At 61.5% G+C, this 15,388-nt stretch overlaps 2 protein-coding genes across 12 annotated transcripts in view; both read right to left on the reverse strand.

The window, feature by feature from the left end:
- PHRF1 (PHD and ring finger domains 1) overlaps positions 1–4,509 on the reverse strand; it is a 27,438-nt gene extending 22,929 nt beyond the window's left edge. For 5 of the 9 annotated variants that reach the window (XM_072970623.1, XM_072970620.1, XM_072970619.1 and 2 more), the window contains exons 1-4: positions 4,360–4,508; positions 1,331–1,456; positions 723–838; positions 294–401 (exon numbers count right to left, since the gene is read on the reverse strand). In XM_072970623.1, the coding sequence (XP_072826724.1) occupies positions 294–401; positions 723–838; positions 1,331–1,456; positions 4,360–4,499 (490 nt within the window). In that variant the 5' untranslated portion in view covers positions 4,500–4,508. Of the gene's footprint in view, positions 1–293; positions 402–722; positions 839–1,330; positions 1,457–1,592 lie in introns of all 9 variants that reach the window. The other 4 variants (XM_072970625.1, XM_072970621.1, XM_072970624.1 and 1 more) reach the window with 4 other exon arrangements.
- A 7,535-nt stretch (positions 4,510–12,044) lies between these two features.
- On the reverse strand, positions 12,045–14,776 carry RASSF7 (Ras association domain family member 7). Of its 3 annotated transcripts, none has more exons than XM_072970883.1 (6): positions 14,637–14,776; positions 13,928–14,058; positions 13,030–13,742; positions 12,763–12,891; positions 12,605–12,686; positions 12,045–12,522 (listed from the first exon to the last, which is right to left on the reverse strand). In XM_072970883.1, exons 2-6 carry the CDS (start codon positions 14,049–14,051, stop codon positions 12,491–12,493), a joined length of 1,080 nt encoding a protein of 359 aa, XP_072826984.1. In that variant the 5' UTR covers positions 14,052–14,058; positions 14,637–14,776; the 3' UTR covers positions 12,045–12,490. The 3 variants fall into 3 exon arrangements, with proteins under 3 accessions (XP_072826984.1, XP_072826983.1, XP_015107481.1); XM_072970882.1 differs by having other exon boundaries at positions 14,627–14,774; XM_015251995.3 differs by lacking the exon at positions 14,637–14,776 and adding an exon at positions 14,362–14,451.
- Between the last annotated feature and the right edge of the window lie 612 nt (positions 14,777–15,388).

A 15,388-nucleotide genomic window follows, 5' to 3' on the forward strand; every position in this document is an offset into this window, starting at 1 on the left:
GGCTGTGCTCTCCCTGGACGCCCCTTCTTGCTGCTCCACGCTCTTAGGCGTTTACCCTCCGGCCACCACCAGAAAGGAGGCCTCCCACTGTATCATCAGCTGAACGCGAGTGAGGACTACCACCCAGCGAGCCACCTTCCAGCTGAAGAGGAGGCCTGCTGCAGGGACCGGCAGGCAAGACCCAGCCCTTCACAGCCTCAGCTGGCCAGTGTGCTTTCAGACGACCACTTCCCAAGGACGCCAGCTGAGTAGCAACCCCGCCACGGTGAGGAGACCCAGGGCAGCGCGCTCACCAGACCCATCCTCCAGGGCCCCCTCCTCGTCTTCGTCACTGTGCTCACTGCCTGTGTCGGCCTCGTCCTCGGAGCCTCCACTGCGGTCCTCACTGCTTCCTTCTAGATCTGCAGAGACAAACACGGCCGGGGCAGTTCAGAGGGCACCTACCAACAGGGTTCCCAGCAAACACACGTGGTCACAGGGAAAAGCAGCAGCCTTTGGCTCAATTTACATTTGTATCGATTGCACTCAACGGAAAGACAAAAAAAAGCACCACTTCCGCACTTTAAAAGAAAAGGATGAGCAACCTTTTACAGGCTGAAGGATGAAGCCAACATGTGGAAACAACCCCCAAAAGGAACCGGGCTTCTCTGAGAGCCGGCCTGGAGCCGACGAAGGCGGCCCTGCTCTCCCCAGCTCTGGGCGCAAGAGGCCAAGGGGCTCACCCGCATCACTGGCCGGGCCAGCAGGACTGAGTCTCCGGTGTCCATCTGGCCCTCGGCCTCGGCCAACAAGTTCGTCCAGGCTGTCGTCATCCATTGCTGGACATTGGAGTTCAGCTCTGAAAGAAACCAGAGTCAAATCATTCTGCACCGTCCCAGGCGACAGTCACTCTGTACACACGGCATGCCTGGTGACATGCATCCACCCCAGGACAGGGAGGCATAGTGCACACAGAACTGGACACGGACACATGCAGACGGCTCCTATCGACAGAGCCACATTCAGAGCCAGATCTCAACTTACAACGAAGCTAATTTAGCCTCAGACTGGCGACATTCTTGCTCAATCAGGCACCTGCCACACACCTCAACTCTCCCTGGGTACCCCCTTGCCAGGCGCCAGTGAAACGGCCTATCACGAGCTGAGGCAAAGCAGGACCTCAACGGACGGGGTCATCAGAAGGTCCCAGGTGAGCAGCAGAGCCCTCTCCCCGCATCCCCTAGCACACCCCCCTCAGCCAAGGCCAGTCAGACAGGCTTCGTGCACCTGACTACCGCTGGGAGGCCCCCCGACCTCACCCCAGAGTGTCCACGGGGCATGGAAGAGTCACCTGACTGCCCAGGAGCCGCACAGGCCCACGGTGAGCAGAGGTCTGGCTCCCAGCTGCCGTGTGCACCTGCTCCTAGGCTCCTGATCTCCAAGTGGGGACACTTGTCCTGTCTGTGCCGCAAGACCACTGCAAGGACAACGCAGAGAACCTGGACAAATGCCCTCACAGATGTAGACTATAGTGAGACACAAACACCCTCCCACACCAGGGCCTCCGACTTTGGTCTCCAAATCAGGGTTCCTTTCCCATCAGTGCTGCTCACCTCACTTTCCAGGTGACCCTGAGAGGAGACCCTTCTCAACAACAGCACAGGGGAGAAACGCCTCTTCTTGTCAGAGTGTGCTTCCGACCAAGTCTGGTCTCCGTGGTCAAAGGAAAGGGGTCACAGGAGAGACCAGAAGGCAGAGGGGCAAAGCAAGAACCAGGGGTAGGGGGCTGAGCTGACAGTGGTGTGCCCAGAAACCAGGAAAGGCTCGTTCCACAGGCAGGCTCCTCTCCCGTGGGCCACACATGCTTCCCGTGCACCTGGCAATCAGCAGAGATTGTACAGGTGCCCCCAGATGACAGTCTCCTGGTGGTGCCGAGGCCAGATTCAGACCCCAGAGGGCCTCGCTTCCCATACAAAGCCTGGATTCTAGGAAGATGTTTTCTAAATGGTGAGGGCAACTTCTATCTGGAAAAAGTAAACTAAGAGGAGGTTTTGTGGAATTACTGACCTCCTAAAGCTCCCACTTTTCTTCTTCCTAGTACCTTAAGGTTAAGAAAATCCGCCACAGTCCGCCCACAGACCCGCTAAGGGTCTGCACCCCCAACACCTGACGGATCAGCGACACAGCAGGGGCCCTATCTGCCCCACACCTGCGTCCTGGCCACAACTCCTGCTAGAGAAACACAGACTAACGGACATGATGGTGCCGCCATCTGTCTAGGAGGATGACGCCTTTTCCGTGAGCACAATGGCTACAGCGCCACTGCATGTAAGAGGACCTGTCACCCTCTGGCTGCAGCTGTGACTGGACTTAACAGCGTCATTCTGGGACACCTGCTCTAACACCCGCTCTGCCCCTACTGTGTATGCAGTGTGGTTCCTGCCCTGGAGAAACATAGCCTACTGAGGGAGATAAGTGCTCACACCCATGAAGCTAACAGGGAAAACGTCACAACAAGTAACCTGCTAGGGACAGTTCACACACACAAGGTCAAAAGTACAAACAGCCCCAGCTTCTTCCTGCGTGACTGAGACCTAGGTCTGCCTGTGAGGGGCAGTGAGGCCCGCTGGCTCTGGCACACTGGGCTTGCCAGAAATACCAGCTGAGGAATGAGGCTCAACTCCCCGTGTCCCCACAGCTGGGGGGTCTAGTCCCGAGAGCCGTGTACACACTCCCATCATAGCTGGCGAGAAAATCTCCAAAGGCCTCCTCACACCCTCCCCCAGGCAGCAGGCGAGCTTCAGTCATGTGAGGGGAGAAGCATCCCTTCCCGTGTAGTCACACAAGAGTAACTTCTGTCGGCACCCAGGGAACAGAGCCCGGGGACCTCCAAAGGTACCTTCCAGAGCAAGCACTTGTACAAATACTGAGGAGGAAACCACAGTGAGCAACCCCCAGCACCCCCTTTCTCGTCAGAGCAAGTGTTAATGGGGACCCCCACTTAGGACCTCTTGGCCCCACCAGCAGCTCCAGTTCAGACATGCCTGCCACTTCTGCTCGGATGTTCCAAACCAATGGTCAGTAAAGCCCATTGCCCTTCTCGGTTGCTGGCCACCTTTGTCAGCGCTGGCAGTGCTCTGTGGTTTTCCCGCTCCGCCTCCAGATTTGGGGGAATTAGAGGGAAATTTTATGCCAGAAAGAGTATTTCTCTTTCCAATTTCCAAGACCCAAAACACCTGCAATTCCAGCCATTGCGAAGGAACCAAAAGGTTCCTGGTGTGGTGACTGGCAACTGTGCCAGGACCACAACCTGAGTGCCCACTGCCAGGCCCTGAATAAGCCTGCCTGGTCCCACACCTCACACCAGGCCAACTGTCATTTTTCATTCATCGTCTCCACAGAGTCTACAAGACCTCAAAACTGTAATCTGCAGCGGAAGTCAATAAGGGCCATAAAGGTCTTTGCAGGGCTGGGATAACACCAGGAGTCCATGCTGGGGGGCTGCTGAGAAAACGAAAGCCAGGCTGGCCCAGCCAGGGCCTTGCCACCAGCCAGGTGCAAAGAAAGAACCAGCTGCTGTCATTCTGACTCAACATTCTTCCCGTAAGAAAAAATGCCAAGTGGTCCAGGCAGAGGGAAGGTGTGCCAAGTCCCAAGTCAAACCTCACTAAGGCTTCAGGTTCTGTCCAGCCAACCACTGGCCAAAATGTGGCTCACCAGGCCGACTACTACTCTGATGCTGAAGAAATAAGAATATATAAACTCCAACGTTGACAGTGCTACAAGTCTCGTTTAAAAAAAAAAAAAGGACCAGGAATCAAGGCTTGGGTTAACACAGTGCCCTGGCTCTGCGCTCAGTAGCTGTGTGACGTTGGCAAGTTACTTAACCTCTCTGGGCTCCAGTCTATTCAGCTATAAAACAGGAAGGCCAATACCTACTCCCGAGAGATTGCTGTGAAGACTACGTGAGTTAAGGAACGGGAAACCACCCTGTAAACCACACGGGCCTGTCAAAACACAGACGAAGCCGATAAAAGCATGACGACCAGGAGCCGGAAACGAGTTGGCAAAGGGTCACGCTCAGCGCGGGGAAAGCGACAGCGCAGAGGCGGGTGTCACAGGACCAGGCGGCGAGATGCCCGCGACCAGGAACAGGAAGGCGGCCACCCCCGAAACCCGCCCGCAGGCTCGGGGACTCCCAGCCTCTGCGCGAGGTCCCCCGCGCCCGCCCGGGCACCTTGCTGCTGCCGCCCGCCCGGGGCCAGCGCGGCGCAGCCCTCGCACCGCCGAGCAGGCCGCAGACAAAGCGCGCGGCGCCCGGGCCGGCGCTCCGGACGGCGCGCGGCAGGGACCCCGGGAGGCCGCAGCCCCCGTACGTACCCGGAACCTCGAGCCCCGCTGGCCGCTCCTGGACGCTCGCCGCCGCCGCCGCCCGAGCGAGAGCCACGACTAGGCCCGGCCGCCGCCGCCGCCGCCGCCGCCGCCGCCGCCGCCGCGCGCTCCTCGACCCGGAAGTGCATGGAGCCGGCTTCCGGGGCCCTCCCGCCCCGCCCGTTGGCAGAAACCACCGGGACCCAGGCGGGGAAAAAGGGCCTGAGGTGGAGGAAGGAGCCATTCCCTGCAGTCGGGGATCTCGAGGCTTGGGAATACTGTTTAGCGCACTAGCATTTTCCAAGGGGACCAGTTTCCTGGGAGAACTTTAGGTATCTAAGCCCCCGCTAGTGGGCTGTGCCGCGCTGTCCTCCTCCGTCAGGAAGATGGCATAGTCCGACCCTCGCCCGCCGCCCGGAGCGAATGGGAGCGGCCGTCTTGCACACCTAGGGTCCCGCCTACAGCCTGGGCCCCGCCCCCACTCGGTGACCCGCCCCCATCTCCGCCGCCCACCCCTCCAGCCGCCAGACCCAGAGCGCGAGCCGGCTACAGTCCGGCCTGGCCGCTGTGGTGGCGCTCTCGGGGCCAGCGACTTCGCGCCGTCCGTACACTCTGGCCAAACTGATGGAGTCCTCTGCGCGGGCTCTCCCCGCAGCGAGGACGAGCCCCCAGACCCGTGTCCAGTCCGGTCCAGACACAGTAAACAATGAACGCTGCGAATCACTACGCCGCGTGGTGTGTGAGAAGCTGATTCGTGCTCTGATAAAAAGATAGAGCAGGATCCGCGGCGGGAGCAGAGAGAACTGGCCAGTGGTGGCTGGTGAGGATGGACATTGCCAAGACGTGAGAGCAGAGAGGGGCAGCCGTGGGGAGATCTCGGAGAAGCAACCGGGAACCCACAAGGGAGGCCCACGAGGGTGGGCCCGGGCGGGGAGCGGCCAGAGGCTCTGGGGGCACTGGAGGATAATGAGCAGGGATGACAGGTGCTGGCTTATAGAGTCCCCGGGGGCGGCAGCGTGTGAACAGACTGGAGCTGCTGGGGCAGACCTGGGAGACCAGTCAGGAAGCCACTTAGGTGAGTCAGGGGCCACCGTGGTGCGGGCTCAGGTTGGGGCAGCGCTTGTGTGGGAAGCTATCTGCTCCTGGTAGATTCTGAAGACAGAACTGAAGCGAGTTTGCTGAGGGGTTAGATATGAGATGCCAGGTAAAAGGGGGAAACCAGGAGAGGGTTTCTGGAAGCCAGAAGGAGAAGGCGCATCCAGGAGAACCTCTGAGTGGAGGGAGATGGGGGTCAGGCGCAGAGCAGCGCTGGGGGTGGGGGAGCTGGAGGGAGTTTAAAGAGAATGGGAGGAGAATAATCAGACAGCAGCACCGAGTGGGAAACAAAAGTGGAGGCCACTAAGAAGTATCCCACCAAGAGAGGGTGGTTTTGTTTTTTCTGTTTGCAACAGGAGAAATAATCCCCATGCTTACACGTTCTAGAAAGGACTTTGCAGAAAGGAAGCATGGGTGTGGATGGTGCCAGAGAAGTGAGGGAGCCTGGAGAAAATCTCTGTTGGGGGTGGGGGGAGTGGCTGGCCTGTGCCGGCCCTTCTACACACACATGCCTTCCTGCCAGAGACCACAAGATGTAAGGACCCTGTCCAGTGGAGAGCCCCAAATGGGGGTGGGTTGGCATCACTCCACTGAAGCTCCTGAGAAGGTCTGGGACAAGCAGCTTATGGCCAACTTGGAGCACCCTTGGAGAGGAACCAGCCCCTCCCACCTTCATCTGCAGCTGCTCCTCGGGGCTGCTGGAAAATTGTCATGAGAAACGTGTATCTGTGATGAGCTGCAAACATGTCCGCAGTGCACAACCTACCCAGCCATGCCATCCTTTGCGCAGACCGAGATATGTCCCCAGGGAACTGCCCGAACCACTGGTCTGGTCCCAAACTCAGCAAAGCTGCTACCTCTTGGGAGCATAGGCACATATCTGTACCTCCCACCTGACACCCTCTACCCACCCACCCAACAAACAACTCACCTCCCACGTGCATGCATGCACCTTCCTTGTGTACTCCACCTTCAGTGTTGTCGCCCCCGGGCACAATGGCTGGCCACTCACTGCCGCTTCTCGTGCTAGTGCCAGGCAAGGACACGCATGTGCGCTCTGCCTACATGCCCCTCACAGACCTGTACCCTGAAGCCCTCGTTGGGTTCCAGGTGTGTGCTGGCCCAGACACTGTGTGCATGCCCCTTCCCATGTGTGTATGGAAGGGGGAGCTGCACAAGGAGCTCCCTTGGCCAGCCTCTTCCCCTGTCATCAGGCCTGTGCAAATGCACAGGTCTGCATTCCGTAACTTAGGAAAGTTGGTGTATCAGTGTCCTGGGGCCGCCATAACAAATGACCACAGACTGGGTGGCTTAAAACAACACATTTGTTCTCTGACATTCCTGAAGGCCAGAAGTCCAAAATCTAGGCTGATAGCTGTGTCTTCCCTCCCTCTGCCAATAACAGAGGCCCTGGGGTTAGAACCCAGGACCTCTTGCACACCAAGCACACACTGTACCTCTGAGCCCTATTCCCACGCATTGTGCTCACTCTGAAATCTAGAGAGAGAATCCTTTCTTGCTGCTTTTGGTTTTTGGTTCCAGGCTTCCCTGGCTTGTGGCAGCCTCACTGCAATCTCTGCCTTGGTTTCCACATGACCTTCCTCTCTCTGTATCTGTCTCTTGCCTCTGTCTCTTATAAGCACACTCATCATTGGATCGGAACCCACTCAGATAATCCAGGATGATCGCATCAAGATCTGTAACTTAATTACAGCTGAAAAGACCCTTTTTCTATGTAAAGCGACATTCACAGGGTCTAGGCATTGGGATATAACATAAATTTGTCTGGGAGCACCATTCAGCCCACTGCAGAGGGTGATAAGGGGTGAAGTCAGAACCAGCAGGATTGGGGGGCACTATTGGGGGTCATACCAGCAGGACAAGATAGGAACTTGGAGTCACCTTGACTTCTGGCCTGTCCTTGTCCCTGAATCCTAGACTTCTTCTCTCCAGACCTCTGCCCTGTCTGCGAACCCCCAATCATGGCCTGTCCTGAAGGTGTGGGCCTCCTCAGGGATCCCACAGATTCCTAAGTGTTCCTTCAAGACCCACACAGTCCAGGCTTTGCAAACCCCTCAACTTCTGACCCCAATAGAACTGCTCCGGCTCCTTGTTCCTTTGTGCTCCCTCCCCACCCATAGGGCCAAACCCCACAACACACTGCACTTGAATTTCTACATTTAGGCTTCATGCTCCTGAGGTCCCAGGCAGGGCCAGATGCATCCCTGGAGCCTCAGCACTTAGCCATCTGGGCACCAGTTCTGAAGGAAGAAGTGAAATGACTGAGATGGTGGAAAGGGTGCAGGAGGATCAGGCTGGTTTTAGGGCAGCTGGTGGGCTCCAGCCCAGGCTTGAGTGGGATGCAGGGGGGACAAGGAGTAGGGCGGTGAGTTGAAGGGCAGGAGGGCTACAGGAGAACCTCCAGGGTGGCTGAGGCTGAGGAGGTGCTGCCCCTGGGCCAAGGACCAGTCTGACAGTGGGGGCAGAAGTGTCCTTTGGAGCTGCCTGGAGCCAGGAGAATGGGGTCCTCCAGGGAAGACCAGGCTCTGAGGCAGATGCCAGAGACTCTGGTTGATTTGTGGGAGGTTGGGGAAGAGGGGAGCGCTTGCTTATTTGAGGCGAGGGACACAAGCGTCTTATGAGAACCTCTGTGCCAGGAACAAAGGGGATCAGGCACCTCTCTGCCCAATTAGGGGTCCCAGTGACCCATAATTCGGCCTCCGGAGGCCAGGAGGAGAGTGTGAAGAGAAGGGGGCGCCACCAGAAGTTGGTAACTCCAGATCTGAAACAGTTTGTTCCCTTGATTTACCCCTTTTGAATGCCAGAATAGGATGAGGCAAACGATGCGGACGAGCCGCCCAGGGTCCTGCGCCCGGTGCAGTCGACCCTCCGGACTCGCACTAGAGCCTTTAATGGCGGCAGGTCCCACAGGAGTGACCAGGAGTCCCCCGGGTCGGCCTGTGTGAGCCCCCTCCCAGCCGGACCGCCCCGGAGTGGGTGCAGGGGGTGCGGGCAGCAGGTGATCTTGAGGGCGATGCCCGGACTACGTGCCCGGGAGCCCGGCGGGATCCGGCGGCGAGGAGGCGACTGGGCTGTTCCACCGCGGGGGCCCTCGAGGTAGCGCCCAGGGTCGTACCACCCGCTTCTGCCGGCGGGGGAGCGGCTTCGGGGCCAGGCGGCAGCGCGGCGCCCGCAGGCCCCGCCCGGCAGGTGGCGGCCCCGCCCCGAGGCCGACGTGCGGAAAAGAACGCGCCGGCCGCGCCCGCGAGGGGCCGCGCGGCGGTGGGTGTGGCGACCCGTCCCCGGCTCGCGCCCACTGGCTGCGACGCGGCAGGGCGGGCCCGGCTCGGCCTGCCATTGGCTGCGGGAGTTCTGTATTTGCATACGGGCCGGGCGCGGGGCGCGGGGCGCGGGGCTGACGGGGGGCGCGAGGGGGCCGCGGCCACCACCGAAGTTGGGCCGAGAGCCGGCGACGGCCCCGCGCCAGGGTCGCAGGTGACGCGCGAGGGGGTCCCAGGCTGGCGGGCGGGACCTCGGGCCGAGCAAGGGCAGCGGGCTCGGACAGCCAGTTTGGAGGGGAGGAAGGGGTCGGGGGTGGGGGACGACCCCTCCGCCCTGCCGGCGGTCCCTCCAGGCGCAGGGCAGCCACTGCCCACTGCACATTGCGCTGCTCCGGACCCACTGTGCGTGTGACAGCGGCTGATCTGTCCCTGGGCAGCGCGACCGCCCTGGCCCCTCAGTGACCCTTCTCTGTCCGGCAGGGGACGGCCATACAGGGTCGAGGGTGCTCGCCTAGGTGGGTGGGAGGCCAGGGCTTCCCGATGGACTGGGCTTGCCGGTCTGCACCCAGCAGTGGGGTGGGAGGGGGAAATGGGGGACAGTCAGAGGACTTCGCTGCTCCCATGAGGGGGCTCGGGTAGGCCCAGATGCTCTCTTGGAGGGAACTCTTTTTTTTCCCTGTGTATCTCAGAGTGCCAGGATATGCAGGGCTCCTGGGACGGCCTGCCGGATGTCCGCCAAGCTGAAGGCAGCCCTGGGCAGGCACGGGTGTTGTGGTCAGACCCTGGGACATCAGGACCGGAACCTCCAGAACCACCCTCTTGAGGGACACCTCTGGGAACGTTCTTGAGGAGGATAGTGGCAGATTTGGCTTTTTTGTGCATTTCTGCCCCTTCAGCAAGGCCACTCTTGGAGTCAGGACTCTGAAGGCCCATTTGTGCTGCCCAATGATGTGCCCCTCCCAGAGGTGGAGGTTCCCCAGGCCCGCCTTCACTGTTGCGTATTCTCAAGTTCACTGTGAAAATCTGGTCGTGGAGAAGGCCCAGAGCGGCCTCTGGGCGGGCAGATGCCAGGACGCCTGGGCAGGCCTCATCTCCTCTCCCAGGCGTGGGGGTGGAGGGTGGAGGGTGGAGCAGCCTGGTGGGGAGTGGGGGCTTAGTCAGGGCCTCAGGTGGACTTAGACTCCCCCTCGGAGGGACCCTGTCCTAATGGTCGATGTGGTGTGCTGTGTGTCACACCGAGCCAGCTTCGCAGGGAGCTGTGGGTGGCCTTGGGGGTGAGAACCAGTGGAGTGGACTTGCTGCCACCGGTTGATGACTTATGTTGCGAGATCCTCAGTGAACCCTGCTGTTCTCAGCCAGCCCTTGAGGGCACTTCCGCGCTGGGGGTGAGCAGACACTCTGAGGTCAGCCCACCGACAGCCTGGCCCTGTGGAGCGACAGTGAGGATGGCGGCCCTCGACGTCCCCCCGGCTGGGTGCTGCCTCAGCTCTAGGGAGCTGGCCTGGCTTGGCTGGCCCTGCCCTGGCCTGGGGGAGCTGGGCCTCTCCACTCCTCAGCACATCTCACATAGTTTTCAAAGCACAGTTTAAAACTCAGAAGTAAACTTTTCAGATTTGCTCTGTGATCTGATGCACTTCTGGCAACTTTGGGGGGTGCTGGGTTTTGTTCACCTGGAACAGTAATAGGGGAAGAAAGTTCTGCCCCTTTCCCCACCCCAGAACACAGTGGTGGCCTGAGGATCCCCTCTGAGGTGGACAGGTCCCTGGCATTGGCTTTGGAAGGAAGAGGTGTTCCCTGAAAACATGCAAGAAACCAGGGTGTGCCAACTTCCCTTTGGGGGGGGGGGTTGGGGACAGGGTGTGCATGACACTGGGAAGGGCGTGGGAGGGTGGTCCCTGGATGGCATCTGGCCCAGCCCCTGCTGGCCTGTGCTCAGCTTGGGAGATAACCCCCTGCTGAGACTCGGGGCTGGAGCCCAGAGGTACATCCAACCCTGATGAGCACAGTTGGGGCTACAGGTCCCTTCGGACCTGGCAGTGATTGCCTCCAGTCCCCACTCTCCCGCCCAGGGTGAGGCCCCATCAGTCTTTACACTCGAGGGAGGCTATACCCCGTGTGACCTGTGCTTGGCCCTATCTGGAGCCACGGGTCAGGCCGTTCCCAGCCCTTGGGTACAGGCTGCTGTGAGCTGGGCAGCGGGTTGGCATAGGAGTGTGGACAGGCACAGAACTGGGCTGGGGGCTTTGCAGAGGAAGCTGGGGCAGATTCCTCTGACACTAGATTCCTTTTGCCACTGGCCTGTGCAGCCACTCCTGTCCCTGCTCCATCTTAGGCAGTTGGTACCCAGTCCTGTTTACACCCATGAGCTGTGTACTCTTTGTGGTTTCCTTGCTCCTTGCGCTCAGGACTTCGTGTTCCCTCTGGGCCACCCCAAAGGAAGTGGGGAACACCAGGCCCAGCACAGGGGCCACTCCAGGAGGAGGTTGAGTTCATCCCAAAGTTGCCCACCCCCAAACTAAGCACGAAGATTCTGATGATCTAGGGTGTTCCTCGATATGCATGCTGCAACCCAGTCTCAGAGCCCCCCAGGTTCTGTCATCACAGATCTCCAGTCCAGCCACAGCTCTCAGAGCAGAGAGCCTGTGGCCCACCGAGGACCAGAAATGATGTGGACCTTGCCCTGCCCCAATTCCAAGACTGCAGGCAGGCAGCACAGGCTTCGTGCCCACCTGGGGAATGGAGGTGGGGTGTCGGAACGCAGGTGGCCACACCCTCAAGGGGCCAGCAAAGCTCCCTGAGCTTGGCAGCCCCAGGACTCTGGGGCCTGCCCCCGCAAGCTCTCAAACTCAGGAAACCTGATGGACGGGTCTGGCATGTCCTTGAGTCCTCAAATCTAGGAGCCACCCTAGAGGGGACAGCAGTTGCTGCCGCTGGTGGGGAGCAGGCCAGGGAAGGAGAGCCAGGCAGGAAAGGGGTCCAGACAGAATCCCAGGTCATTGCTGTGGCTGCTTCAGGCCCCAGACCATCCCAACTTCAACCCCAGGCTCATGCTGCCAAGGAGAGCCCCACCCCCTTCAGGGGGTGGGGGACGAAGCTGTGCTTCTCCTCTGTGTGGATGGACACAGCACCCTGAAATGCGACACTCTGGAAGACCCAGCCTTGGACCCACTGACCATGGGTCCCTGGGAGACTCCTATCTCAGGACCCCTGGCTATGGCCAGCCCCAGGCAGCTCAGGGTACTCCCCAGTGTTCCTGGAAGAGTCTTAAGTTCTAGACCCCAGAGATTCTGCCCAGTGCAGCCTCAGGACACACTCAAGCCATGTGGGGCAGTTTACTGAGGTTTTAGTGTTGGGGTAGGGAGACATCACACACACACATGTGGGGAAGGATACCTCCCACAGGTAAGCATGTACTCACACGGGTTCTGTGCACCTCCTGTCTCCAAAAAGGAGCTGTGGCCTTTGGGGCCTAGTGAGTTCTGAGCTGGCCATGTCCCGTGCTTCTCTGAGGGTCTTGGCAGATTTGACAAGGACTAGGGCGAGAGTCTTCAGCCTTTCCCTGCCCCCTGTGGCAGAAATCCTAGGGCTCTGAGATGTCCTGTCTCAGACCCAGGGTACCGGGGCTTCCCACCGCATGGGGGAAGGAGTCCTCTGCGACCACAGACTCTTCTTCTGTCGTCCAGGCTGGGCTGGCCTTGGCTGCCTTCGCTCATCAGAATCCAGGGCTGGGCTGGCAGTGGATGTCCAGTCTGGGGCAAGAGCTGCTACCTCCAGGAGTTCTGCCTCATGGGGACAACTGTGGGGAGGACACAGGCTGAGAGGGCTGAGAGGGCCACAGGAGGGCCTCATCCCACCCAGAGATAGGGGGACAGACATACTCTCTGGGCTCAGACTGGACACTAGGGCAGGACTCCGGGGGGGTCCTGTGAGGGGCTCTTCTCTGGCTGGAGGCAGAAGATCCTGTGGGGAGAGCATGTCAGCTTGGAGCTGGGCCAGGCTCCCCACCGACCTGGCCTCCCTCCAGTACTGCTCTGACCTGCATGCTGAGGGGACCCCCTTCCGGCCGTGGGGGCGGTGGCAGTGCAGCCCCTGTCTGCTGGATGAACTGCTGCAGGTCACACTGACGGAGCTCCCGGTTCAGCTCCTCCAGTTCCTGGGCCTGGGCCTGGGGCATATGGGACCCTCAGGGGCTTGCCCAGGGAGCTCCACAGCCTTGTGCCCTCCCACATCCCCCAGAGAGTGACATCCAAGTCCAGCCATGTGTCAGGGAAACTGGCAGGGGTGTGGGGTCCAGTGGGCTCACCTGTAGCGCATGCTCGGCGGCCTCCAGTGCCCGGCCCACCAGGACAAGGCTGCCCTGCACCTCCACTCTCTGCCGCTCCTGGGCTGCTAGGTTCTGACGCAGGCGTTCCGTGGCAGACACCGTGGGTGAGGGGGGCCCAGGGGTCTCTGCCACCAGTTGCAACTCAGCCTCCAGGGCGCGGGCCTGGGCGTCCAGGGCCTGCAGGCGGGCGGCGTGCTCGGCGGTGGCTACACTCAGCGCCTGCAGGCGTGCCTGCCCCTCACGCTCGCGGGCTTGCTCACGCCGCAGCTCCTGCTCCCAGAAGGCCTCCTGGCCCAGCTCCGCTGCATTCCTCCGCACCCTTTGCTCCAAGCCCTGTAGATCTGTGCAGCAGCCTGGCAATGATGCTACGGGGGCCACAGGCTCGGGTGCCACAGGGCCGGGGGCCAGGCCAGGGCACCCCAGGCTGAAGGTCAGCGCTTTGCGTGGTTCACGGTCCAGTGCTGGTCGAGGTTTCGGGGGGAGACTGGCTCGGATTGGGCAGCGCTCAGGGGGCGGGCAGTTGTCTGAGGAGGGCCTCCCAGCAAGGCTGGGCCCTGTGCGTCTCAGGACAAACTGGACATCGCTGGCAAACTGTCCACAGGTAGCCTGGGCACCCACTGGGCACTCCTGGGGTAGCAGCTGCCGTTCCTTCTCTCTGAGGCGCTGCACCAGCACAAAGCGGCCTGTCTGGCCTAGGGTAGGGGGAGGAGTCAGTCAGCCCATATCCCCTACCCTCTGTCCACCTGGCTTGAGCAGCTGGGGTCGGGGGGCAAGAGGGATGAGCGCCAGCCCCAGCCTCCTTGGGGGAAGAAGGGCCAGAGGGTCAGGCCCCACCCCCAGTGCACCTGCTGGGCCCATCTGGGACTCAGGGCCTCACCTATTGCTTGGGCTAGCGCGATGACCACTTCCTGGCAGGTGGTCTGCTCTGAAACTCCACAGACCACGCGCTGGATGCCGTCCACCCACACCTTCAGCTCCATGGCTGCCAGCCCTGAGAGCATCCCTGTCCTGCAGGGAGGGCGAAGGCCACAGGGTCAGGCCCCGCCTGGCCCCAACACAGCCAGGCTCCTCTCTTCCTCTTCCAGGACTGCTTCTCACCCCCAGAACTGGCTCAGGATTGCTGCCCCTCAGCGTCTGGCGCCCAGCCCCACCAGCAGGCCGCACATTCCTGGGGGTGGGGTAGCAAAGACCCGCGCGTCCCCCAAAAGCGGCGAAGCAGTGTGCCCTCGCGCAGGGCTCAGAGGCTTCCCTACTCCCAAGCCTGCTCTCGCCCCGCCCCACTCCCGGAACAGGGCGAGTTATTAACCAGACCTGGTCACCTGGCTCGTAAGGCACAGCCCCTCCCGCGGGGCGCCCGCGCGCAGACCTCGGCCCTTGGGACAGACCGCACCCGGCGCGGACAGCCCCTCCCCACTCCCGCCCGTCCCCGGGCTCGTTCGCGAGGCCGCCGTCCCGGCCCGCGGCGGTGCAGGTGCGGCGCGGCCTCCGCGCCGGCCCGGCTTGCGCCCTGCCGTCGGAGTTGCCGTCCCGGGCTGCGCCTTGCGTTCTAGAGGCTCTGAGGCCCGGCACGGCTCACCTAGGCTCACCTAGGCGCTCGAAGGGCGCCGGAACTCAGGAACCAGCCGGCCGCTGCCGGGAGCCCGGCGCCGCCGCAACCTGCCGCCTCCAGTGCCGCGGGAGCGCCCCGGCCCGCCGCCCCATTGGCCCGCAGCCCGCGTGCCCCGCCCCGCAAGCACCCATTGGCTCCGCGGCGCGCATGGCCCGCCCCTCGCCAGCACCCATTAGCCACCTTCTCTGAGCCTCGCCCCTGGCCCTCCCTATTGGCTCCCCGCCCGCCCCGCCCCCGGAGGCGCCCAGGTGTGGGCGGGGCTCGGCAGCCAGGATGGGCGGCAAGAGCCCGGGTCCACGCACGCCCCAATCACGCAAACAACGCGGAAGCTCTTCCCGGCCCGCGGTCCCAGGCAGAGCTTGGGGCAGGTGTCTGGCGCCGCGCTCCCGGGCCGACTTCCGCAGATGCCGCCAAATCTGATGAGTCTCCCGCCTAGAGAGGAGGCGCTGGCCTGGCCAGCGCGGCCAGCGTCCAGAGGGGCAGTGGGGCCACAGCCTCCCCATCCCCTGTTAGACCCAGGTCGGATGCACAGAGGTCGGGGGGCGGGGCTCATAGCTGGAGGGAGTGGAGCTGGTTGGCCACCGGCCACTCTGGCTGCGGCCAGACTGACAGTTCTTTTGGGGGAAGGGGCCGACCTGAGGTTGCCTGGGACAAAGGCCCTGGGCTCTTTTGTGTGAGGCTCCTTTCTCCCACCAATTCCTGCCCCCAGTGGGGCCCAATGCCTGCCCG

The sequence above is a fragment of the Vicugna pacos genome, chromosome 10 (genome assembly GCF_048564905.1).
Source record: "Vicugna pacos chromosome 10, VicPac4, whole genome shotgun sequence".
Lineage (NCBI taxonomy): Eukaryota > Metazoa > Chordata > Mammalia > Artiodactyla > Camelidae > Vicugna > Vicugna pacos.

Bases quoted from the DNA above. Each gene is read 5' to 3' on its own strand.
- RASSF7 (XM_072970883.1), bottom strand. From the start codon at position 14,051: ATGCTCTCAGGGCTGGCAGCCATGGAGCTGAAGGTGTGGGTGGACGGC. The intron at 12,892-13,029 runs GTGAGCCCACTG...CATATGCCCCAG, and splicing joins CCGCCGAGCATGCGCTACAG to GCCCAGGCCCAGGAACTGGA. The intron at 12,523-12,604 runs GTATGTCTGTCC...TCCTCCCCACAG, and splicing joins GTCCAGTCTGAGCCCAGAGA to TTGTCCCCATGAGGCAGAAC.